This window comes from Bolinopsis microptera, chromosome 1 (genome assembly GCF_026151205.1).
Source record: "Bolinopsis microptera isolate Bmic1 chromosome 1, MBARI_Bmic_1.0, whole genome shotgun sequence".
Taxonomy (NCBI): domain Eukaryota; kingdom Metazoa; phylum Ctenophora; class Tentaculata; order Lobata; family Bolinopsidae; genus Bolinopsis; species Bolinopsis microptera.
Genome location: NC_087072.1, coordinates 5,774,527 through 5,800,218, shown reverse-complemented (window position 1 = coordinate 5,800,218; position 25,692 = coordinate 5,774,527). Strand labels below are relative to the sequence as shown.

Sequence of the window (25,692 nt, the reverse complement as noted above, 5' to 3'; positions counted from 1 at the left end):
AAGTACCTTGTTTAGTGGAATGTTTTGTTGAGTATTTACACCAGTCCAGAGTAGGCTCCCTAACAAACACGTCCATCAGACAGAACAGAACAGATCTGATCTCCCTAAGAGAAGTAAGTGCACGTGTCATGGGACCCCTAATAGCAGCTTCAACTCCCAGCGGGGCAAATACTCCGGTAAACTGTGGTGTTGCTCGAAACGGGAGCAGTTCTGGTACTGGCAGCAACTGAAATACAGATGAAATTTTAGCATATCGCGAACAAATGTGTGGTGATTTGAACCCTTTCTCCTAAAAACTCGGTCGATAATTAATGTATTTTTCCCTTAAGGCCTTGCAACGTTTGGTGTTGACTGTTGATTGTTGAACAAGGTTGTACTTGTACTCAAAGTTGCAAAGATTAGATTTTAACTCAATTTGATGACCATTACAAGTAGTTATGACTTATGTGTTTGTAATTGTATATGTATGACTATGATGTATATATACATATATGTAATACGGCTTACCGTGGTGGCAGTGCCGAAGACGTGACCGAAGTCAATCCCAATAAGTTCCCCTGAGGTAGTGTCCAGCAGGTAGTTGTTAAGATGTCTGTCTCCCACTCCGAGTATCCAGTGACATAAACACATGCTCACATACGTAGATACAAACTTCCTGGCAGATAATCAGGGGTTACTATAATCTATACTATTATAAAATCATGGGTGACTGCTTAAAATAACCAAAAGTGATCGATTAGGCTCTGTATCATGACAATAAGAACATAAGTGGTATTTTATTTAAGGGCAATTAATAAATATGAGGTCTAAGAGGCAACTTAAGAGGTATTTAAGTTACTTTGATTAGTACGGAGTAACCTAACTTGGGTAAGTGCTACTTAGGTTGTAGTAAACCCACCATGGGCTTCAATAGGATATTACATAAATAAATATTATGATAATCATATATTCAACAATATCAATAACTTAGGTTACCAAAGTGGCACTTAATCGATATCTGCCTGCCACTTAACTTTGTATGTTAAGTGTTATGTTAAATATGGCCCACTTTTAAATGTTAGGAGCTGATCTTCACGTGTGTTTTTACTTATCAGTATGTCTTCGTGTGGAACATGACATAGTTTGAGATTACTTTCAAACTTACTTTCTAAGTAAAACGAAAGAGTCAGGCGATCTGGCGAGATTAACCAGAACTGATTTGAGTTTAGTGGGAGAGATCTGACCGGAGAGTCTCTCACTCTGGAGCACAACGTCATCTAAACTGCATCTCTGGTACATCTGAGAGGGTTAGTTAATGGTTTCTATTTTCATATTTCTCATATGCAACATATTGTGTTGATTTCTGAAGTGATACTCTTATCACCAATCATCATGTTGTTACAACACGCATACGATGCTTTTCATACGTCATTTACATCTTTAGCGCACTAAATTTGAAAGTACTACTCAAGTAAAACCTTTTTATAACAAGCTGGAATGTTATCTGTCTTACTCCCGAATCTGTTCACCCACGCGTAATGTTCTGCTTTAACTTTATCAGCCACATGCTTATCAGTATCATCAAATAACACACTTTTAATTGTAGTCGTGTTCGGTAACCACGCTATCATTCCTAAACTGAGGGATATAGCAAAGTTAGAATGTTTAGAACTGTAAACAGTAGAGAAGTGATGATGGTATGAAACTAAATTGAGGTACTGGAAGTCAAAATCCCGAAGAAAATTGAAAAATATGTTGTTCGATCTCAGATCTGTCTGTCCCATTTTCAGTTTTTGAAGATGAAATTTCGGGGACCGAAATTTTACAGTTTTTACTGAATTTCTCACCCGAAACCAATAAGTCAGTCAACTGTAGATGGCAAATGATACGATTGAGGTGCTGGAAGTTTGATTTCGGTCGGAGAAAGCTCACTGCAGAAATCTTAACAAAACGAAAATTCCTATTTTCCAATTTCGGTCCCATTTTCAAGGAACCACATTCAACTAACTAATGATTAAACAAAAATAGATTTTCAAACTAAATTCCATTAGTAAACTTGTTAGTAAGAGGGATAACATCGTATGTTCGCAAGGAAGCATCTTTCAGAGTGGTTCTCAACTTGTCATCCATCACTTTCAGTAACTGAGGAAAAATTTTTAAAAAAGATCAGACAATTATCTCAATCGGTTCAATAGGTTCAATAAGTTCAAATATCTGAAATCTGTATGTTCTGCATATCGTTCCAGAAACCCAAGATAAAACTATAAATGGCTAAGATAACCAACCTGCATGACTCTCTGATCAGTTCGCAAGTCCTCACCACCCTTCACCAGAACGCTACGTTTTTTTCCGTTGTCCAGAAGAATATTTATCTTAACTGGCTTTCTGAGAGAAGCCAGAACGGTGACCGTTTCCTCGAACTTAGCTATCTTTTTGTGGTACGACGGGTTAGGTTTGTCAATCCCACTGTACTGACCTAAAAAGGGATTTCGTTTGTTCCTAAATGTTCTGCTTTCATTTGTTAGTACTTGATTCAATAATCCGAAAGAGATAAACTTAGTTATAGGTTCGGCTGATAAATAGCTTAATTCCTGAGTAAGATGGTAAGGGTATAATCTTAGATAACCTGGCAGCTCTAAGGATCCAGCTTGGTACTTGGTGAACCATTTCGAGTAATCGGAAAGTTTGGGGCCTTTTTTCCTTTTTCCTGGCTGTTTCTCTCCGTCCATTCCTACTTTTTGTTGATATTTTTTCAATTCCTCCACTTTCTTCTTTACGTCAACCTTGCAATTAATGAACATTGAAATTATAACAACTTAATATTCTGCATCATATGCCAATAAGTTTGCACATTACCAATAATGTCACACATGAAGTGCTCTGGGGCAGGTGTTGGGAAACACTGACCTATATTCACTCCACAACTTCATGAACAATATCAGTTAATATATGTTCTTTATGATGATTAAGTGATTGTAAAAACACCCCTCGGTTATGAAAACGACCACCTCCCGTTGACAGTTACATGATTACCTTCGCATAATAAAGACCGTCCACTCTGCAGAGCCTGATATCAGGTGTTTGGATAAACGTGCCATTTCCCCAATGTCAAATTGACACTGGAGAAATGGCACGTTTATCCAAACACCTGATATCAGGCTCTGCAGAGTAGACGGTCTTTATTATGCAAAGGTAATCATGTAACCATGTTACTTGAAATATGCAGATTTAATACTCTAGTTGGAGTCGAGCACATTCTGCCGTCTGCTGGCTGGATTATTACAAATAAAATACTTGCATTCGATAGCTGATGTTTGATGCTGTTATGTTTAGGCTAGATACTGGAGGAAATTTCCAACTTCAATCAAATCATCGCTGGATAACTCTCAAGTACAAGATATCTTACATAATTTGAACGAAGACAGTCATAATACCACTAGATTAGTGAGTGTCCACTAAAGTCAGCTAAGTTTGTTGCATCGACGGACCAAAACGATCAACTCTCGTACAGGTGATGAAGTTAAACAGGTGATATTCGAGCCTTTTTTTATTGACCTTAAAACTTTCGGTTCCTTCTAAATAAAATTCTTACTGGAGACTAGAAGACATTTTTTCCCGATCCATGACTCGTGCCGAAGGCACAAAAGAGTCAAGGACAAGGGTTAGCGATCGAGGTTTTTTTTTGTACATGGTAGCTTTGCGACCGAGCGTGCGTGCGTGCGTGCGTGCGTGCGTACGTGCCTGCGAGCACTGTTATCGCCCACGTGACTACCTGCGCAAAGTTATTTTGCGTGATAATCTGAATTATATAATTGTTGGCGCGCGGCGCTGAACCAACCAAGTACATTATTAATTTCATCATGTACGTATCCCACTAGGCACTAATTGATAGCATATTATTATTATTTTGAGTTAGTATTACTATTTTGCACAGATCCGTGTCAGGTTGCATAAACAATAAACATATGGTTGCATAGAAGTATACACGATTTTCAAATTCAGTATACTTAGAATTATATTAACTGGGCGGCGCTCGGCAGTCGGCATGTCACTTCGCCATATTTGCATGTTTATATAAACAGTAAAGACTGGGCCGTCCCCAGGTTGTATGGAATATGATAAATACGCCATCAAGGATCGGGAAATTGAGCGGCCATCCACAAAAGAAAAGCGGCCGCATTTCTTGTTCATTATGGAGTATGGTAAGATTCGCAAATCTTAACGTTTTTGAGTTTGACATATTTCAAATAATTTGTTTCGTTTTTGTAATTGAAAGAGGGATTCGAAAACTTCCGTGGATTGCTATGATATATACTATATAGTTCTCTACTAAAATTATAATCATCTTATCGCTTCTTGTTTTTTAGCCACTATCTCCAAAATCTGGCATATTTTATAAGTTGTGTATAAATGTGGCCATTGCAGTTAATTTGAGCCTATCCAAAAGTCTTTACAATGTTCTGAAGCTGAACTGTATAGGAATATAACAAAAATGGGCGTCTACCATGAAATGGAGGTAAACATCTTATAACGTGCATTTCTGATTAGACTATTCAGCAAAATCAGTTGTGAAATAACTAGCCACACAATCACAAGATTGGATAAACAGTATTCACAAAAATTCGCCTCTCCATCGCAACATAAAATGCGTTTTGAACTGAGTTTATTAATCAAACCTTGTTCAACTTGCTGACGAGTGAGCTCCAGGATTGTTTGTGTTTGGCAGCGAAGGAGTTTCTGATGTCTGACAACGAATTCTTACAAAACAATTTCTCCGTTATTTTGTCCAGATAACTGTTTTGAGAGCCCTTGTTCGCCTTTACTGCCATCTCCTCGATCAGATCTTTCAGCAGCATTACAGGGGGAGTCAGAGTTGCCAGAGCTTCGAGAAACGGATTTAAGTCCTCACTTGTCACTAACCCACTTATCTCGCTAACAACTGAGTTTACCTCTCCCTCTAGATCCTTCCAATCCTCTAGGCTTACCCTGAACGGTTGAATCATGTTGAAAAGTTGCAGTCATTTGAATCGTTATTCTTGTGTTTAAAAAATATTTTCCAACGTTCTTACAATATAAAATGTACATGCTTGGATGTTACGTCGAAAATATCAAAAAATTGTGTGTAGTAAAAACCAGACCTCCAAGAATAAGACAAAGCATGAGGATAGTCCAGCGCTATGATCTTCAATACTTGAACAGCTGCATTGCCAAGAGGAGTGGGGACAAACGCCAATAGTTGAGATAACCATTCTATAAACATCCACGACGGTATCTCAGAACACTGAAATGGAAATGTCCGATCAGGGCAATTAGGATCTGAAGACCAAAATACATTTGACTACGACAATCAGCGGTCATTTTTTCTCCTCTCTGATTAGAAAATATTACAGATAATTTGTCCACTTTTAAACGTATTTCACCACACTCTGTTTCCAGCCATATCTCGCTATATCACTCTAACTCTCAGCTCCTCCTCAAATTAAGAGTATTAAAAAGGGGAGGCGGAGGAAGGGGGAGGGGCAGCACTAAAGGGGGAGGGGCAGCACTAAACAGATCACTAGCCCTGAGAATCTACATGAAATAAATAAGCCCATTCCCGCTCTCTCTCAGTCTCACTCCTAAACAGTAAACACAGCTCGTTGCATTGAAAATTAATTAAACATGTTTGGCTGAATTAGTATACATCTTATCTCCCTAGATGTTAATATTATTGAAGCTCTATGTGCAGACGGCGTTGTAGTCGTCGAATAAATTGAAATGGTTCCCGAATCGCACCAGTACTGTTGTAATATGATCAAATATTTCGTGGTTAGTAATGAGTTGGTGTGGTTAGATAGTAAAATTTGTCGCTTTTAATCAACTTATTGGTTAACTAGGTTGTTCACCCCTAACTACCGTGGTCATTTATTATTCTTCAACGCTTCTTTGTCGTATTAAGATTTAAGATTTGATCATCGGTAGAGTGAAGGGCAAAGTTTTCGCTTCTTAGGATAAGAGGTAATATCTTTCCAGGAAATGGAAATACTACCTTTTTAAGGAAGTCAGACTTGGCTTGCTCTCCACTGATAGATTGCAAGACGTAAGGGAACATCAGTCTCGCTTTTCTGCTATTATACCTGAGAGAAGATTCAAATTAACAAGATGAGTTACATTTGATAGATAGGACAAGATCATGCTCTACTGAAACATCCATGTCAAGTAGCAAGTGGCACAGTTGAAAGTAGGTCGTGAGCCGTAAGGTATGGATATTTGGATAACGGAACGTCTCCCGAAGATCGACTTATTTTAATATTGAAAATTAAGTGACTTCTTGGCGGTCCGTGTTAGTGCAAGATCACAAAAGTTAATTTCAGCAATGCTGGACGTAAGGTCCTGGTCAAATGATGGATGAATAAATCACGTTTGATGATTATCTCGTCTTTGTGCTTGAATACCGTAGATTGGGGTAAAATCGCCGTGTCGGGGAACTTCGCCACTATTTTTCAAATAATAATTTTGCTGTTTTGAATTGTTAGGAGATCGAGTTTTTGTATAGTATTGTGTTGAACAAATGGTTATAAAGGTATTCCTATTCAAAAATAAACGTTTACTATGTTAAGTAACCTCGGGCAACAGGTAAGTCATTTAGCGTTACTTATTGCGTCTCAATTGATGATTCTTTCAAGAAAATGTCTGTTATTTCCTGAATTGTTTACCTTCATTAGAACATTGAATCTTTGTACTTGAGTTTTTTTGCTTACAAAAATCAGGTTTTCTGAGAAAGTTTAAATACCTCATAGCAGTCAGAGTGACGTTCTGAAAGACAAGCTTTATATCAGATTGTTGACTATCAATAAGTGCTAAGGTTGGTTTCTGTATCTCGGAAGAGAGCATCTCTATGACAACATCGTAGTTTTTAACACTGTTTTCCTGTGAGAATAAATGATCACTGCTGTTTGGTACTTATTAAACCATAAATGGCGAAATCATGTCTGACAATTTGAAGATTAAACGCGACGTTTCGCGATCATCAGCAATCAGCATTTGTTCGTTGTTATTTGTATTATATTTGAATCACATCGCAAATACTTGCTGTTACTTACAATTCCCTAAACGAATATTGTATCTGATATCTTATAAATGAGCTACATGTCTTGATATTTAATTGTGCTGAATATACTTACGTTGAAAGTGGAACAGTCAATCCGAGTAAGTGTTTCCATTCCCTCAGCATACAGGACACCAGGTTCATGACGACTTACAGACTGGTTCTTAAAGAGCAACTGTGCCATCTTGAGCTTCAACCGTGCACTGGATACAAACTGCTCCTCATCGAGCATTCCCAACATTCCTTCCAGTCTCGAGATATTCTCAGATACAGTGGAATTAGCTTCCTCAACACTCCTAATAACCACCTCAGTTCCGATCCCGTAGTACTTGATCAGATCCTCACCATACAGCTCGTTCACATCAATCTGTTGAACCAGTCTCTTTGCAATACTAGCACTGTTTTGTTTAAGAGCAGATTGGACAGCAGCGAATATTAGCCCGTACTTGTTATCTCCACCAGTACGATCCTCCATCAGAGAGTCAGACTCGGTATAAGAGCAGGAGTTGTCCATTTCGTCAGAAGTGTTACCAGGGAGCAGTCTGCGTTGGTTCAGCAAACACTGCCAAATAGTGAAGGGAGTTGAGATATCCTCAGGGTAGCACGAACTCCAGTGTGAAGCAAGCTGGGAACCGTTGTGAACCAGGTCGTACAGTTCAGCTAGTGCTTGACATGGATGTAGGGTGTTCTTCTTCTGGACATTCTGTTGAGAGACTCTCCATTCTGCCAGGAAACTCTGAACACCCTTGTAAATTTGAGCCAGAGCTTTGTCGTCATTTTCCTTTAAGTGGAAAAGCAATGCCAGTATGCCGTGAGTATCAACTTGAAGATGTCCCTCAAACTTGGTGGCAATATTTTCTAGTTCGGCCAGTGAGAAGGTTTCAGTAGCGTGGGACATGCTGGATAGTTGGATTCGAGCGGAGAAGGAAGAGGGTGGAAGATCCTCTAGGTGATCATCCAACTCATTCCACTGACATAGGTTTAACATGCAGTCCAGCATATCAGTTTGAGGTGGACCGCCAAGATCCTTGAATCTCTGAGCAGCTAAACTAAAGTTCTTTAGAGACATTGCTGTGATAGCTTCTAGCAATCCTGGTTCTGTACTCATCTCGTGTTTCCTGATGCCGAGTATAGCATCGTGATCCCCGATTGCTCCGTATATGCTGCACAGCTCACCCCAACCCCTCTCATCTTTACCACATTTAGTGATTGCTTCCTCAGTCCAGAGGACTCCCAAGCTATACTGATGGTGACGAATAGCAAGAGAGGCAGCATCATCAGCAACGTAGGACTGCTTGACACAAAGTTCAATACAGAACTTCGCGAGACCCTGGTTAGAGGTTGTTCTCAAGATCAATAAAATACCGCCCTGTAGATCAAGTTTATCTTCATCTTCCAGAAGAGCTTGTAGGGTAAAGGAAGCGAATTTCTCAGAGATGTTAGCGATAGCACCCATAGGTCTGATCAGATCTTGGTAGGTGATCTGAATGTCAGGGAGCTCTCCAGCTCGGTAATTCCTCACTAGATGGATAGCCTTGCTGCGAGCTTGCTGAGACTGCTGACGTCTCTCAGCTCTCATCCTTGCTGTAGTTAACTCGCTGTAGGACAATGCCCTCTGAGACCCACCAGATCCTCGTGATAGGAATCCTCTGGGAGTCTGCATCACAGATTTTGTGTTGTGACCACGACTGAACTGGTCGGCTTGTGTCTGAGAAAACTGGAAAACTTTCTGAGTGGCCCGAACTTTGCCTCGCTGCTTTTGTTCAAAGTTAAATGTACCAGATATATCCTGATCTTGCCATGATAGGTCTGTTGCTAGAGGCTTGAGATAAAGTGGGCTTTGATATGATGAGGATAATTCACCGAGTGATAAAAGAATTATTGCAACAGATCTCAGGAAAACGTCATCAACCTCAAAGGAGTAGAGTGACACAAGCTTCTCGAAACGGTTTTTAACAGTAGTTGGCAAAGTTGAGTACCAAAATTCTACTGCAATCTGGCGGAGGTCTTTGTCACAAACAGCTCGAATAAGGATGGGAATGCAATTTTCTGTGATGATCGTGTTTGAGGACTTTTCATAACACTTGATAGTGAAGCTTAGGAGCAATTTTTTACATTCTTCTCCTGAAGTGCCGATGATTTTCTTCATGTCCTCCAAAATAGATAACATCTGAAAGGAAATTATAATATTTTCGACAGCTGTTAAACCTAACATTTTTAATAGGACAGTAAATACACAAAAATGTGGTCTGGATAAAAACAGGGGATGGAATTTCTTCCTGTCAATTTGGCAGTATATGTACATTGGACAAGAATCGACCGGAACCCCGCCTTAGTTCCAATCCCGGTCAATATCGGCCATTTGGCCGACACTAAGCCGGGATTTAAATAAACACTTTTTGAAAAACGTCTCGTAAAAATCAACGAAAAAAAACCATGGATTTTGAAATGTCAAATACTTTATTAAATGAAATAGCACACAGTTTACATTCTTAGTACAGTAACGCTACGAATTACCGCGCCCCGAATAACCGCGACAACCAAAATTTTGTTTACCACTTTTCATTTTAAACCCACGGTCGTGCTTGTCAGCACTGTGATGGCGCAGATTATCCTGTGCACTATTTAATAACCCATTGTATTACACATGGTCAAATTTTGTTGTCACTTTTATATTCTTCAATTCTATCAGTTACGTCACAAGGCCTGCACCTTATTCTCTAAAAGGTAAAATTATGATAACTTGGTAGAAATATCACTTCTGTTAGCTGAACAGTTGACTAAATAGTTGCCTGCTGGTGCCAGGAAATTTTTCATACTCATAGCAACTGGAAATTCTGATATATAATAAATTGTTACGAAGAGGAACTAGTAACTACTCAACAAAAGTATTAGAGTGTACTTTAGAAATATTTTGGAAATATTTTTGTCTGATTAAAAATTGCATTGCAAAATGATCAGATTTTTGTCATATGATACGTATGGTGTAGGGATATTCTAATAAAATAATTTCAATGAAAACTGCGATTAGAGATAGGTACTTGTTGCGGAAAATGAGGTAATCGCGATTTGTCGCGGTGTGCGGACAAAATTAAAAATCGCTTTCCGCACAAGCCGCAGTCTATGTTTGTCCTTGATTGGTAGTTGAATTTTAGCAGCTCAAAAATCCTGGCCCAGGTTTTAATCCCAGTCCCGGTTTAAGACACCCTCCCGGCACTTTTACCAGTCCCTAAAACGGTTCCGGTCGATTTATGTTAATACAGATATTAATGAGCAATAGATATAACAACGAACCTGATCACTGCTGATGGAGTCAGCTGATTTGATAAGAGCATTAGCCACTGTAATCTGAATATCAGTATCTCTCATCAGTTTCTCCAGTCCACTCTTCTCTAGAGCCACCACCACACTTCTCTCCTCCCCCGACATACTCAGGGTCTCTATCACAAGTGACTTGGGTTTCCCGTATATCCTGCTCAGATTATCCATTAGTTGTCCTTGAAAGCGCGTAGCTGTTTCCGAGTGACCTTTACTAACAGCATGAACTACAGATATGAACTTAAGGAGCTGGACCTGGTCCCTGAAGAGAGCAAGACACAGATCATTCAACAAGTTAACAGACTCCGGGTAGAGTTGAGCACAGTTGCGCTTGATCCAGGAGAGCAGCAGTCCCAGCACAACTGCAGCTGGTCCGTACACCTTCTTCTGAGACATCTTCACTAGCTGGATCAGAGGGTCAAACAGTTTGTCTCCACACATCAGGACACAGGAGGAGTCGAGGAGGAGTTTGAGGGATCTGCAGGCGTTCTTACTGGTAGTGCTGTTGGTGAGGAGGAGGTGGGGGGAGAAGACACTGATGTCTATGGGAGAGCAGGACCACACCGAGAGGAGGTGGCTGGAGAGACCTATTAGGTCGTTAGAGATGGGGGTGTCTACAGTGCACTGAGTTAGCAGGAGCACCAGGAGATCTGAACACGTCATCCTGTCCTGGGACAATGGTGTTATTACAGGTCATTTGTCTATACTTCCAGGTCATTGTATTTAAGTGATAAAGTGATGAGTCGCTCGTGGATTTTAGATACTTATAATCAATAAATAAGATGTAGCAATTATCACTTTATTACCACCTGATTTTAACAGTCCCGATATCCTATTCATGCCATAGCCAGAACCCCAAACTAACATTGATTTGTCCACGGATACATTTTTGCTTTCGCTATATTTGCAGTAATGCCATTCCAATATCATCTCAAATTTTTGATAATAAATTTCTCCATTATCTTGCAGTGCATGTTGAGTTCATTAGATTATTCTTAATTTTTGCAAACAATCCAGCCATTTGATTTATCTACTGACCACACAATATAGTACAAAAAAAGAAAGGCCAAAACACAAGTGATATTTTTGTACGTGCGTAGGTTATTGTCAGCACTCACAACACATAAAACAAGAGGAGTATAAAATGTCACTATATTCGTTCAGTAATGCTTCGATTTAACCAATTATTTAAACTAAGAGATTTTCATATTGGGAAAATGGGCGATTAGGTTTGGCCTCTATACGGCCACTATACGGCCTCTATACGGCCTCTATATGGCCTTTAAACGGCCTCTATATAATATGGCCCCTACACGTATAGAGGCCGTATAAAGGCCGTATAGTGGCCATATAGAGGCCGTATAAAGGCCATATAGAGGCCGTATAGAGGCCGTATAGTGGCCGTATAGAGGCCGTATAGAGGCCGTATAGAGGCCAAACCTAATCGCCCATTTTCTCTTCATATTTTATATTTCTCACTAAATAGTAATTTAACTGCGTCCAGTATAAGACTATATCACAAACTCATAATTCACATTGATACTAATGAAACGCGAAGATTAACGAAGGTAAAGTTTCATGAAATAGCAAACAAATCGATCGTCAGCGTTTGTATTAATAATCGATATTGTTTCTTATTTCGTAAAACTGTATGTTCGTTGATCTTCGCGTTTCATTTGTATATCGCTTCTACTCATGCGAGTACTTTGCACAGTACAATTCGCTATCGACTAACATTGTATACTAACATTGATAATAATCTGGTGGTTGAAGCAGATCTGCAGTACCTCCTCTGTCAGGTTATCCACCACACCACGTGACACAAGCCACCCCACCCACACTTCAGAGATGCTGCCCAGGTGAGGGAGCAGAGTATCACCCGTACTCAGTAGAACTCGGGATAGCAACACTTTCACATTGTTTTCTATCATCACGTCGGTTAATCTGAGGGAATGGACCAATTATTAATTTATTCTTGATTGAACATTTTAGAGGTAATTTTATACTGCGCCCCCCTTCCTCTTATACTGCACTCACTCTTGTTGTTCCCTTTTACCTGTTATTTTTACTCGGTTCTTCAAAACATTTACTCAATAAAGCAATCAATTTTCATCGATAAAAAGAAAATTCCCAAACTATTTACAAATTGCACATGCTAAAACAAAGATTCCTTCGTCAAACTTTCGCGCTTAAATAATACAAATGAAGTTCTATACACGTAGAAGATAGGACTAGGTACTGTTCACTCAGTCTACGAGAACTCGCTGAGTGAGAGACTATCAGGAGATGACTCTAGAGAGTAAGCGAAGGGTTCGAAGATGGCATCGGTGACATTCAATTCGTAGGGTTCGTTGTTCTGTGATGTGAAGACACCATTATTATGAGCGTTGGGAGGACTGATGGGTTTCATGTTCTGAGGGAGGGTGATGGGACCCTGACTGAGAGCTGATTTGAGGGCTGCGAGTTCAGGGTGGTGACCGTTGAACCGCTGGTAACTGTCTCTGGTGATCATATAGGATGGGAAGGGCTTGCCGTTGCTCATGTACTGATTGTTGTGATGGTGGTTGTGGTAGGATCTGTTGTTGTTGTTATAATTGTTGTTATAATTATTGTAGTGTCTCCTGTTGTTTCTATTCTTCCTGATAGGATTCAAGGCTGCGTAGCTGTACAACACCGCCTTCAGTAGGGAATCTGTTGAAGCAGAGGCTCCTAGACGGGATAAAGCATCTTGTGCCAGCTCCAGCTCGTAGCCCAGCTTCACAGCGTACTTTAGGAAGGGGTGGTCTGTGTTCATAACCTCTCTGCAGTTCTGATCAGGAACGGACAGAACTTCTTCGTCAGAGTTAGATTGTGTTCTGGAGGGTTTGTCTTCAGAGGAGGGATGGTTGGAGCTGGATCTGCTCTTCCTGTTCTGTTGTGCTGCTAGTTCCGTCAACTGGTTGTAAAAGTAATCACTGCTCAAAGCGGACGTTGAATTCATGATGAGAGAAATAATGTGTGATAGTAGGGTTGAGGGATTTGGACAGTGAGTAGGATGTAAAGTTGTAGTTAGTACAGTTGGAGAGAGATAGAAGTGAATGTTGATATTTATTTGGGATCTCAGTACCTCTTTTAACCTGGATACTGGAATCTCGATGAGGGGCAAGGACTGGCTAATTGAGTCTGATAGGGTACTTAGAGTAAGCTCATTCAGTTTACATGAGCCCAATAAATGAGGTAATGAGGTATAATGAGTCAGTGAAAACGTCGAGTGAGCCTTGATACCACGGATCAGATCATCACAGTTCAGATTGCTTGTTGATGGGAGCCCGTGTGTCGAGTTAGCATACAATCAGTACTCATGTGACATGCTGCATACCAGACAATATATATAACGTGTGTCTAGTTAGCATACAATCAGTACTCATGTGATACGCTGAATACCAGACATCTTTAATAATTAATTGCTTCATCAGCATCTGTTGAACAGACATTCACCAGACACTTAACTGTACGTGTCACAGTTTCTGATAGCTCAAAATTGAAAATTGGTACTCCATCCAAATAACAAACAAAAATATAAAACACTTTATGGCCATGTTCATTTGAAGTTGAAATAACGTTTTCGACATTAGTGGCTTAATTTTGGCATCTCATCTATTTAACCTAGCAAGTTAACAAGTTCTGACCCATAGTTTCCGTGCTGGCCCTATTTAGGCGATATCTTATCACCTGATTAAGAAATCGTTATTTGACTAAGTTTGTCTAAAGGATGAGATGATTATCCTAACCATCAAGGGTTTATATGATTTCATAGTGTGACAATATTAACTACACCGTGCCTTTTAATAGGGCTATTTTTATTCACCACTATCTTCAACTTCAAATGAAGTTGAAGATAGTGGTAAAATACAATGATTACAAACATTCTTAATTCTTACATTCCTGAGAAACGTTGAAGGAAGGCCTGTTTGTCCACGAATTTCTGGAACACTCTCCCCAGGGAGCAGTAGAGTGGATCACTGCTGTTACTTGGCTGTGAGCTCTCGGAAGCGGTAGTGCTCGATTCTTGCACTTGAGTTTCTGAAGCCATTTACGATTTAAGTTGGGTGTGAAACTAACGGCGATTGATACAATTTAGTTAAAGCGTCATCTGACAGTTTTACAATATTTGAAGTCACCTCATTTGAAAGATGCTTAAATGATAGAGCTAGAGACAAATTAACCTCACCAACTTTAAAACAAAGGATATTAAAACTATGAAATTATAAATTATTACGATAATGACATAAGTTAATATGTTTGTACTGTGTGCTAGTTTATACTAGTAGCTAGCTTTTAATGTTATATTTATAAAGTACTTTGCTTTAGTCTTTAAATTTCGATATGATATTTTTTGAAGAGTTACTCTGACGTGGGCGCTGTTTCGCAAATCTGTTTAACAGGTTTATATCTGATCTCCTTTTTTATCGATTAAAGAATTAACAAATAACGACTAACTGGTTAGAGCAGGATTTTGAGAGTACTGAGTAACATCCTGACTGAGTGAACTCTCGAAGAGTAGCGTGAAACTTCCTGCACTCTCACTTGAACTGTCCTCACCTGTTTTAAGTTATTTTAGTTTTAGTATGATTTAAATCAAGTGAACATCCACACAGCTGCTTTAAAATTTATGCTCTATCTAGGATTTATTAGATCAAAGATATTACCATACAAATATTAATGATTAAACCATATAAACACAGCCGTTAAAAGCTTTTAATACAATTTAATAGGAATTTAAGGCTTTTAGCGGCCAGGTTCCAGCTGCCGTGCTATAAAGCTTAACAAACATATTCTCCATATTTAACGGCTTAAGTTGAACCAAATCTTTATCCCAGTGGGTGGTCTCCAAAGGGCTACTTAAATTAATTTTAGATCTTGATACTGGTAAGCAACATTTGTTTGGCATTTGAAAGCGATTTTGGGTTTGTCAATGTTGGAAGCTGCTCGGTCAAACGCTGTCACGTGTCAGAACAATATCACATACCCGCTGTCACGTGTCAGAACAATATCACATACCCGCTGTCACGTGTCAGAACAATATCACATACCCGCTGTCACGTGTCAGAACAATATCACATACCCGCTGTCACGTGTCAGAACAATATCACATATCCGCTGTCACGTGTCAGAACAATATCACATACCCGCTGTCACGTGTCAGAACAATATCAAATACCCGCTGTCACGTGTCAGAACAATATCACATACCCGCTGTCACGTGTCAGAACAATATCAAATACCCGCTGTCACGTGTCAGAACAATATCACATACCCGCTGTCACGTGTCAGAACAATATCACATACCCGCTGTCACGTGTCAGAACAATATCACATACCCGCTGTCACGTGTCAGAACAATATCACATACCCGCTGTCACGTGTCAGAACAATATCACATATCCCCTGTCACGTGTCAGAACAATATCACATACCCGCTGCCTGAGATTCTCTCTGTTCGCCATAGGATTTTTCCAGGGCTAGCACGGCAGGTAAGGTATCCGGAAAAACGTTGCTCCACACTTTCTTATTCCCCTTCTCACTTAGAACCAAACCGTCAAAAAACTTGTATTCCTGAGAGTGATATGAATATTGAAACTCATGACGGTTAGACATTATTATAAACATTATTATAAACATTATTATAAACATTATTATTAACATTATTATAAACATATGATAAAGTACACACACGTCACCGCAACACAATCGTCATCATATTTGGATAACAATTAAGTGGGCGCAGACGACTAGACTCTGGTTATCAATATTCAGTGTTGTATTCGACAGGCCATGTTGATTATTATTTATAAACAATGATTCGGCTATGTAATATGTGGTTAAATATGTATTATGTATCGATGTTTAACCAATTCATTAATGAAGGTAACTAATAACTAATACTATTTAACAATTACATCCCTCTTCTTAGCCTTGGCAGTGTGAGTGGCGTCTAACAACGCACTTGCTGTTGCTGCTATGTAGTCGGCATTAAGGAAACATCTCCAGTTCACGTTCATTATTTGCCAAGATCGCAGCCTCTTGTTGTTTCAATATTTCTCTCTTCTCGCAGAGGCAAAAGTTCATTATTTGTAAGACGGCTGGATGTTTTGGGGGAGGACCCCGGCCCTGATCTCATTAATATTAATATAATGCAGGCCGTTTCTGTGTTGCAAGAAAACGGGACACAGCTACATATCTGTTCTGGTCAACATCATTGACAAATTTGTCAGCCATCTCATTAAATTGTATTTTGTTGTTTGAATCCATTGGATGACAAGTCTGCCTTTCCAATGTTGCAAGTCAGTCAGTCTGCGATCACGGACAGACTGTCAATGCAGATGGTTGCGTTTGATGGCTTAATGTTCTCCTGGGTCGCTGGATCGGGAGTTCATGCAAAGTTCATAGCAGCTCTATCATCGTTAATCGTTATCTGATACATATACTTCTCAAAGACACAAACCCCTGTTTTGGTGTATACCCCCTTAAAAGTTAAAACAATGAAACAAGCCTGTTTAAATGGCTGCACTTTCTCCGAAATTTTCCTAGCTTATCAGTGTAAATAACACTGTTTAGCCGCCACTATGATAACAGTCTTACCCAAACCCTAACCCTGACCCGCCGTAGAGTCTCACGCCGTAGAGTCTTACACCGTAGAGTCCCGGACCCCACGAGGGCGTAGGGCGCAAGGGCGGTACTTTCTTAAAAGGGCGAATCACATGAATCACTTTAACATAGACAAACGGGTTTTTTAATGTTCTCAACAGCCAGGTTGACGTAAAACTTAGCTCGAAGAATTGGATCTACTCACATCTAAATTTGAAACGAAACATAGTGATGTGACAAATAATCACCCAGATTTACGAGCCAAAAATTGAGAGATTTTCCTTAAATGTCTCAGCCAACTCAGCAGCAGATTTGGTAACGTGCTTAGACCAATTAAACACTGCCTAGATGTTCATGTGACAAACTTGGTCTTCAGAATATCGCAGGACGGTTTTGGTTCCGATGCGTGTCGATGCTAAAATGAATCATGTGATTCGGCCTTGTGTACACCCTTTTGGGAAGGTAACTCCCTTGTGTCATACGCCCTCGTGTCCTATGTTCTTGCGTCTACCGCCCTTGTGTTCTACGCCCTAGTGTCCTATATCCAGATTTTACTCCAGATTATAATTTTATTGGATTTTACCTGGCAAGCCAAAACTCTGACAACACTGTGCTAAATGCAACGTGTGTCAAGCTTATTTGCACCCACAGTTTTCCTACTACATTCTAACCTTGCTTCAGTGCCAAATAAAATGCCCGCGTTTTTGTCAATCCAATCAAAACACAACACTGAACCATATTCCCAGCAGCTAAATTAATAGCTACTATCACGTGTCACGTGGTTCTACTGCAGGTTAATCTATAGCTGTGTCACGTGGTTCTACTGCAGGTTAATCTATAGCTGTGTCACGTGGTTCTACTGCAGGTTAATCTATAGCTGTGTCACGTGGTTCTACTGCAGGTTAATCTATAGCTGTGTCACGTGGTTCTACTGCAGGTTAATCTATAGCTGTGTCACGTGGTTCTACTGCAGGTTAATCTATAGCTGTGTCACGTGGTTCTACTGCAGGTTAATCTATAGCTGTGTCACGTGGTTCTACTGCAGGTTAATCTATAGCTGTGTCACGTGGTTCTACTGCAGGTTAATCTATAGCTGTGTCACGTGGTTCTACTACAGGTTAATCTATAGCTGTGTCTGAACAATTAAATACTTATATTATGGGATGGGTAAAGTTGTCGTGTTGGGATTTAGGCTGATTGGGTACCCAATTAAGCTGATTGGGTGCCCTGCTAACTGTGTGGGAACGGTGTCGAATTGAGTGAAGTTGTCCGTTACCCATATTCTCATTCCAGTACTACTACTAAACTAAACTATACGGTTACTACTATACTATACTATACGGTTTAAGCTTCTGTGCTGTAATTGTAAAGTCTTTTGAATTGTTAAGAAAATTAGACTGTCCAAAGTTTAGAATATGAAAATTTCTTATATTGTATTTTCAAAGTGTTCTATCCTGAACCTGTCTTTAGCTCAGCCGAGAAAGTTGGCCTCTTATTTCTAATAGCTTTTCCAAAGAAATACTCTTTAAATTCTATATCCAGGTAGTCTTTAATTGATTTGTCGGTCATTTAAACTGCTAGACAAATTAGGTAACTTTGGTTATCGATGTATCTTTATTCTTTCTGCATAATTTATGGTAATATTTATTCGCTGGTTTAATAATAATATCCATAAAAAATCATTTATCTACATACCTAATTGCAATGTTTTGGTCGGAACCAAACATTTTCCGTCAATAAAATTTCCGTATCAAATAAGATCGCAAAATGTCATTAGAGACAATTATCTTGATATCGTAGTATAAATCAAAAGGTTATTAAATTTTCGTCATTATTGAAGTTTTACAGTAGGCTATTAACAATAATTAGCGTGTTTATGATGTTATTAGCACGAACTTACACAAATATTAGATCTAATTGGACGGGGAATTTGAATCAAGTCATAAAATCAGTTTAAGCGATATTTGTGAGATACCCAGCGCCAGCGGTTCATTTTGTTATTCATAGAATACGTTCAGAAGATGTGAATGAGTCCCAAACCCCCTCTTTTGTAAAGACTCTTTCTAATAATGTATCTTTCTTGCCAATATCCACAGTGTATATTTTGACTACTAGCAATACCGCCAATACATTGTCCCTGCGCATCTAGCCCCACGAAAAACCAATCAGTCACCAAGCTGCAACCTATTTTTATCATTTTTTTTATTTTTCATCATTCAATTTTTTGTTATGCAATGTAATAGTCAATGCCACGCTTCGTTGGTTGATAATATTTGATTTAATATTTCAATCTAATTTTTATAACTTCTTTGATTGTCCAAATTTTGATCTAACAAATTGTAATTGAACATCTTTATTCTTCATGTAGCCATGTATACCAAGTTCACATCGTTTTCGTTGGGCATTACATTTTTAAATTTTCAGTTTCAATTTTGTTTGCCATACTATACAATTTTATTTGGAGATCTTAAGAGAAAATGGTTCGCCAGACAACCCAAATTTAATCAATAAAGTTGAGTGTGATTAATATCCTAAACTAAGTTGTAAATAGCAGAGTTCAGACCTGTATAAAATGACTGATCGAGACAGTCCTCGAATAATGTATCTTAATGATAGTAACTGACATTAACCAACCAAAAACTAATTTTATAATAACCAGCAACAAACCGTTTAACTCTAAAGTGGTGTCAAGATACAACGATATAATTTATAAAATTATAAGATTGAATTATGATATGTCTCGCCGTCTTATATATCTATAAGGATTAGCACATGGAACTGCAAGACCTCTGATTATTCTGCCAAGAGGAAGCAACCTAACCTCCTCGTCATATATCAGAGATCGCACTGTCAATATTCCCTCTACTTATAGTTATATATATAGCAACGACTGACCAGCGACCTCCTTTATTTTCAACGTTTTAGGTTGCTCCAGTGCCCCCAATAATCGTTATTGTAAGCCGTGACACACGATCACCGCTCAGGATTGACACTTGACAGGTCGCGCAATTAAAGGAACACAATTAAAAACCTTGTCACAATGTAGGAGTGCACTTGACAGGAGACTGTAGAGGCTTTGATTCCGTGAGTACCACCCAGCTAACTTGTCCTCCGCCACTCCAAACTTACTTACTTCCCGCACTTTAGCTGAATTCCTGAAAGTTAATTTGAAAAGTTACCATAATCAGCAGCTTTTTATATCACAATTTACATTTATTATAAGCTGTGGCAATTTCTAATTAATAATCCCTCGCAATGGACCAGTGTTCTTTTAACCAAAGATCCACCTTTGTTCAGACACATGGTTCCATTATCTTAGTCTCTCCAAAGAAACAAACGAGAACAAGAACACCTGTGACAATATCTTATTTTTATCTAGTTCAAGTTCACACTTATGTGATGTGTGAATCCTGTTTGTCTGAACTTAATAAAATTATTGTTTACTGACACTATTTGCAAGATCTGACTCTTTTGCTCTAATTGCTGGAGCGCTAATTAATCGTGATGAATTAGCAGAATGCCAGACAAAATCGTACGTACGTCACATATATAATATTGAATTCCCGTTAAAATTATAAAAATCTGATAAGACGGAGCGAGCAAGTTTTTGGAATTGGACCAATTCTGACGGTGTCTCTTCCTTCCGTTATGATACCGGTCATATTAAGGGGTAATATTATCTCCTCTGTCGTAAAAATATACGAAATTAATGAAATTAAGACTCTGCAAGGACTTTGGTACTGTAATATTTAAATATTTATTTCCGTTAAATCTACCCGTTTTCAATTTGTCTCGCTCCCTTCCAGTAATGTCCAGGGGTAATATTATGTTCCTATCTGTAATTACCGAAAGGACAAGGGTAACGCGGACTGCATTCTCTGAAAGCTACTATTTCTAACTTGTCCCCTTTCAATTCGTTAAACGCTTTTGAATCGTGTTCCTGTTTTGTTGCTTTGTTACCCTCTTCAGTCTTCATCGCACCGTCTCTTGGAGCCACAGGAGGTTTAAGTAGGGTTAAAGCTCTGAAGATTGCTCCTTATAGTTTTACCCAGTATAGTCCTGATTGGAGTGGTTTAACCAGTGCTATCTCGGTTTGTGCGTGGATTAAGGACATCGGGTCTTCCTCCCAGCGCGCATTCTTCAGCTATGCCAACAGTGACAACAGAGAGCTATTAATACTGGCTAATGGACAAGACACATGTATATTGTTATCCTCATGTCAAACACTGAGAGAGCAAGCTCTCCGTTCCGAAAGGCACTAGCCACCATGTGTGCGTTACGTGGGGTTTGGCATCAAGGTATCATCGATACTACGTTAATGGAGTGCTGTTAGGGCCACAACAAACAGCAGCAGGCAGGACACTGAAAGGATATCTGAATGTGTACGCAAAAAAGTTGTCCTCCAGTGAAATAGCTAGCATGATGGAGCTGGGAATTTGCAATATAGAAGTAGATAAGCATGAGTCTTCTCGTGGCAGGATCTGCTTAAGCGTAGAAGGAGCGGGACAGTCTTCGATGGATATATAGCAGAATGTGTTGACTCTCTAGTCGAACAAAGTGTTATTGAAAGTGTAGAAAGACTGCCTGGTGGAGAAAGAAAGCTGAACGAAACAGCTCATGAGCTGACGGAGACCAGGTCAGAAAAATAAAAGTTGTCGATGAACCTCAATTCTACTCTCGCTGAGTTAGAGGAGGCCCACAGAAGACTAAGCTTTACTCTCGCTGAATTAGAAGAAGTAAGAGCCAAGAAGAACCGGACTTGGGATTGGGAAATATTCCTCTCGGAACAGTTCTTGAATCAGACCTTCACCGCTGAACTCTCCCAACTACTTCACACTTCTTGGGATGACATAACAGGTTATTGGTAAAGAGTCGTAACAGTCATATTGTTTAGTTTGATTTTGCTAATGGTATTATCAGAAAATAAGTGTAGAATAATTGAGTTGATTAATAAGTTTGTCTAGTAGATACCATGTACTCAATACATTACCTTTACACAGACTAGCGAAATAACAAAACTTGTAATTTCAGAAAGACTTGTAGGTATCAGGATAACAGATGAATTCCTCAAACTATTTGCCCACATACACCGTGATGAAGACAGGCCCTGGACCCTGGTCCATGCTGTATTCTGAGAACTATTTTAACGAAACATTCACGCGGGGTATGGCAGACTGATACACTGATACAGACTGATTGGTTGGTGGGAGTAACGATGACGAAGGATAGAGCTCCTGGACTACGTCACAGATAAATGGAACTATGAGTGGTACCTGAGTGGTACCTGAGATACTTCAGAAGACTACAGCTCTTCTCTACTAGAACGGTCATTCAGGGGACATCCAGTTATTGTGGAGTGACACGGGACATATTATACCGGTTTAACCGCGTAATCCTTTTTGGGATATTTTTAAGAACACAAAATAGTAACTGATTAGGTTCCTATGAGGGACTTTTATTTACAAAAGTATCTTTTAAATATTGAACAGTTCATTTAACCTACATTGTTTCTCTTAGACTTAGGGTCTAAACTAGGGGAGATAGGACTAGCTGTCTACTCGACAATCACCGTAGGGATAAATTCATTCTCAATTCTGCGCAAATAATTCACTTTTGTATCAATATCAACACATTCTAATCGGAGTGTTTGTATAAAAAACTTCTAAAGAATTTGAAACTTTCACTTGAACCCACAGCAGCTTGGCTCAGCAGCAAGCACCAGGTGACAGTTCAAATATTAATTACCGGATCCATGCTACTTTAATACCCTTACATAATCGAACCTTAAACACACCTAATCATATTAGTTTAATGAAAGTCCTAAACCAACCCGGGGATCTTGTGAACTATCTCTTTAACTCTCCGCTTCCTGTCACATTATTATAGACTAGCAGAAACCCGTATAACCCTAAATTGGTGTCAAGACTCAAGAGACTAAAATAATTACTACCTATTTAATTCGCGTTTTTGACACCACTTGGGGGTCCAAATTTTGGGCTCTAAAATTCCTATTCCTTGGCCAATTTTTTATTTTTTCATGCTGATTTGGAGGCCATTAAAGCATTTGACCCAGTCAAAAAAGTTTCAGTTGTATATCTTAGTTTTACGGCTTTTGCGGAAAGTCGCGTTAAAGTTGATGCCGTGGTGTCAGTAAAATGGTACGGATAAACACATATTATATATCGTCTCGCTTTATATATAGTAAGATTCTTGGGAATAATGAACCAATATAAGTATTTCAGTTTAATTCCACGTGTCGTACCGTTTAACTAAAATTCAGGGCTCTCTCACCTGATGATGTCCTTGCTTATATCAGTAGTAGTATCCGAAGGAACTGTCCGGGTCAGGAATATCTGGAGCATATCACACACGCTCTCCGTTACAGTGTACCCACAAGCCTGCGTGAGAGGGGTTTGTCGTTACCGGGGATGATTAGTGTTATTTGATCTAGCAGTTTGTCGAACTTGTGAAGGGGTTCCATTGATTTCACTATTAGAAATTATCAAATTCTTGATGATCAAATTACATTGTCATTTAAATTTTTTCAATGTTTAACATATTTCCACGACCGGTGTACATTTTAACAGATATCGAATTATGATTAGGTAGAAAGGGGCTTACAAATTCATCGGAAATTTGAGTAAGAAATTAAAAAGCAAGCCATGATCAAGAAACGTGACCTTCAATCTAGAATGAGATGAATATTGGTATCGCACAATGAGTCTGTGGTCAACTTAAACAAGATTAATATTAGGTTATTATAATGAACTAAATTCAACTTGTTGCCATAATATAAAGGGCACGTGCCTTCTTGTATTTGTTATATACGAACATGACAGCTTGCGGGAGCATAGTCTACAGATATATATCTGCAATCTGTAATACAGCGATATATGATGAAATTGATCGCGTGATTGATTGCTTGATTCTGCGATTATACTACGATAAAGTGGGGATATAAAGACATACGTTAACTGACACTCTATAAATCTACCGGTATGGTCGATTTTAAATCGAGAATCATCCAACGTTATCTTATCAAAGCGCACTGAATAATAGGTAGCTATTAGTATTACTATTAAAATAAAACGTAAAATTGTCTGCGAATATGATCAATATGATCAATATGATCAATATCATCAACTTTTATTGAAACTGCAACTTTTATTTATACGCAGAGAGATAGCATTGTGATCGTGAGGAAGTGTTTATAAACACTTCCTCACGATCACAATGCTATCTATCTGCGTCTAATAGCTCAAAGAAGAATTTTGTGGGTAAAGGGAAATATTTCTCGTAATAGTTTAGGAATCAGTTTAATATCCCGTTCTTTCATATTATACCGAAACCAGAATTTTTGTAGGGACAGCTAACTTATTTGTTCATTTAAACGTTTCGTGAGAGCTTACTCGCAATCATAGCGTTATTTCGCTACCTGGTTTAACGAAGTTGGGAAATATCTCAAACGTTAGTTTGGTTTAATATTCTATTCTTTCATATAATGCTGAGAGTTGTTGAGACTAGACAATAAATAGAAATTTCCTTTGCGAAACTGCTGTTACGTTTGATCTAAACAGCTAGTGAGCTACTTTAGGTATTTAGCTCGAGCCAGCGTCCTTTTAATTCACTATTTAATGATAACCAGGTCTCAGTACTACACACGAGAAATTGTTCTATTTCGTGGGGGCCCGGTGCTTGTTGTTTGTGAGGTCAGTACCTAAATTATAGGAGCACCAGTAATTATATTCTTCCGGCTGCCTCCACAATTAGGAACAGTATGGCTGACTCACGTCACGACTTTCTGAAATAACCTTAGTACAAAATGCAGCTGTATATTATCGTCATAGTTTAATGACCCACAATAAAGAAAATGATTAGGTTCATGTTTCTTCTCCAACTATACTTATAGTTCACAAGGGGTCGTCAATTACTCTCTCCATAACTTTCGAGGATTAGAACAAAAATAGTACCTATATATAGAATATAGATTTTCCAACATGTTCAGGAATATGAATCGACCATCGACATTTCTTGTCTTTAGCCGTACATAATTACAGCATAGAATTAGTTTCAGTTAGTTCATTTTGTTGAACTTTTACGATAACCTTTTAATTTTTAACCAAATTATGAAACAACTTGATCGTTTTTAATGCGTGAGGCAGATAAACGTCATTGGAAAGGTATCAAAACGTGTCAGTAAATGCCTATAAAACAATAGCCCAGATGATAGTGCTCCTTATCTAACATACAGAAATTTCCAGTAGAAAGGAACCAATGATCTGTCCTGATTACTCTACTAATTAAATGGACAATAACCAGACACCGACTCAATGGTGCGGGCGGACGGGTGAGGGCCTATCTCCGTCCTCCATTCCATTGCCTTAAGAAATATAGAAGACTGAACAATGGTATTGCCCGTACTGGCCAGCTCCACAGTCTACATCTCTGTTTTACAAATAATTTAACCAGGAATGAACGGCTATCTTCATTGTTTGTCAAAATATATCCATCTATCATCTATTTCTATTTTGTAGGCTTATTTTTAATTTTTCTGTTTTTGAGATTGATTATAGATATCTGCTGGCTTGGAACTATCGACCACGTGATACCTCCGCCAACTCCGTAACTTTAACGTGTCCTATTTGTTTATCTCATGACAGCTTTATAAAAACAAGATCTAA

General features: G+C 38.9%; 1 protein-coding gene across 1 annotated transcript in view; it reads right to left on the bottom strand.

Moving 5' to 3' along the window:
* LOC134814935 (DNA-dependent protein kinase catalytic subunit-like) overlaps nucleotides 1–25,692 on the bottom strand; it is a 45,360-nt gene that overhangs the window by 1,639 nt on the left and 18,029 nt on the right. Inside the window, exons 6-24 of the mRNA XM_063823289.1 lie at nucleotides 23,303–23,409; nucleotides 20,043–20,166; nucleotides 15,841–15,979; nucleotides 14,864–14,965; nucleotides 14,305–14,446; nucleotides 12,133–12,328; nucleotides 10,361–11,053; nucleotides 7,143–9,236; nucleotides 6,752–6,888; nucleotides 6,008–6,095; nucleotides 5,118–5,260; nucleotides 4,656–4,965; nucleotides 2,606–2,762; nucleotides 2,265–2,455; nucleotides 2,036–2,121; nucleotides 1,458–1,617; nucleotides 1,145–1,278; nucleotides 508–655; nucleotides 7–226 (exon numbers count right to left, since the gene is read on the bottom strand). Coding sequence (XP_063679359.1) covers nucleotides 7–226; nucleotides 508–655; nucleotides 1,145–1,278; nucleotides 1,458–1,617; nucleotides 2,036–2,121; nucleotides 2,265–2,455; nucleotides 2,606–2,762; nucleotides 4,656–4,965; nucleotides 5,118–5,260; nucleotides 6,008–6,095; nucleotides 6,752–6,888; nucleotides 7,143–9,236; nucleotides 10,361–11,053; nucleotides 12,133–12,328; nucleotides 14,305–14,446; nucleotides 14,864–14,965; nucleotides 15,841–15,979; nucleotides 20,043–20,166; nucleotides 23,303–23,409 — 5,371 coding nt within the window. The remainder of the gene's footprint in view (nucleotides 1–6; nucleotides 227–507; nucleotides 656–1,144; nucleotides 1,279–1,457; nucleotides 1,618–2,035; nucleotides 2,122–2,264; nucleotides 2,456–2,605; nucleotides 2,763–4,655; nucleotides 4,966–5,117; nucleotides 5,261–6,007; nucleotides 6,096–6,751; nucleotides 6,889–7,142; nucleotides 9,237–10,360; nucleotides 11,054–12,132; nucleotides 12,329–14,304; nucleotides 14,447–14,863; nucleotides 14,966–15,840; nucleotides 15,980–20,042; nucleotides 20,167–23,302; nucleotides 23,410–25,692) is intronic.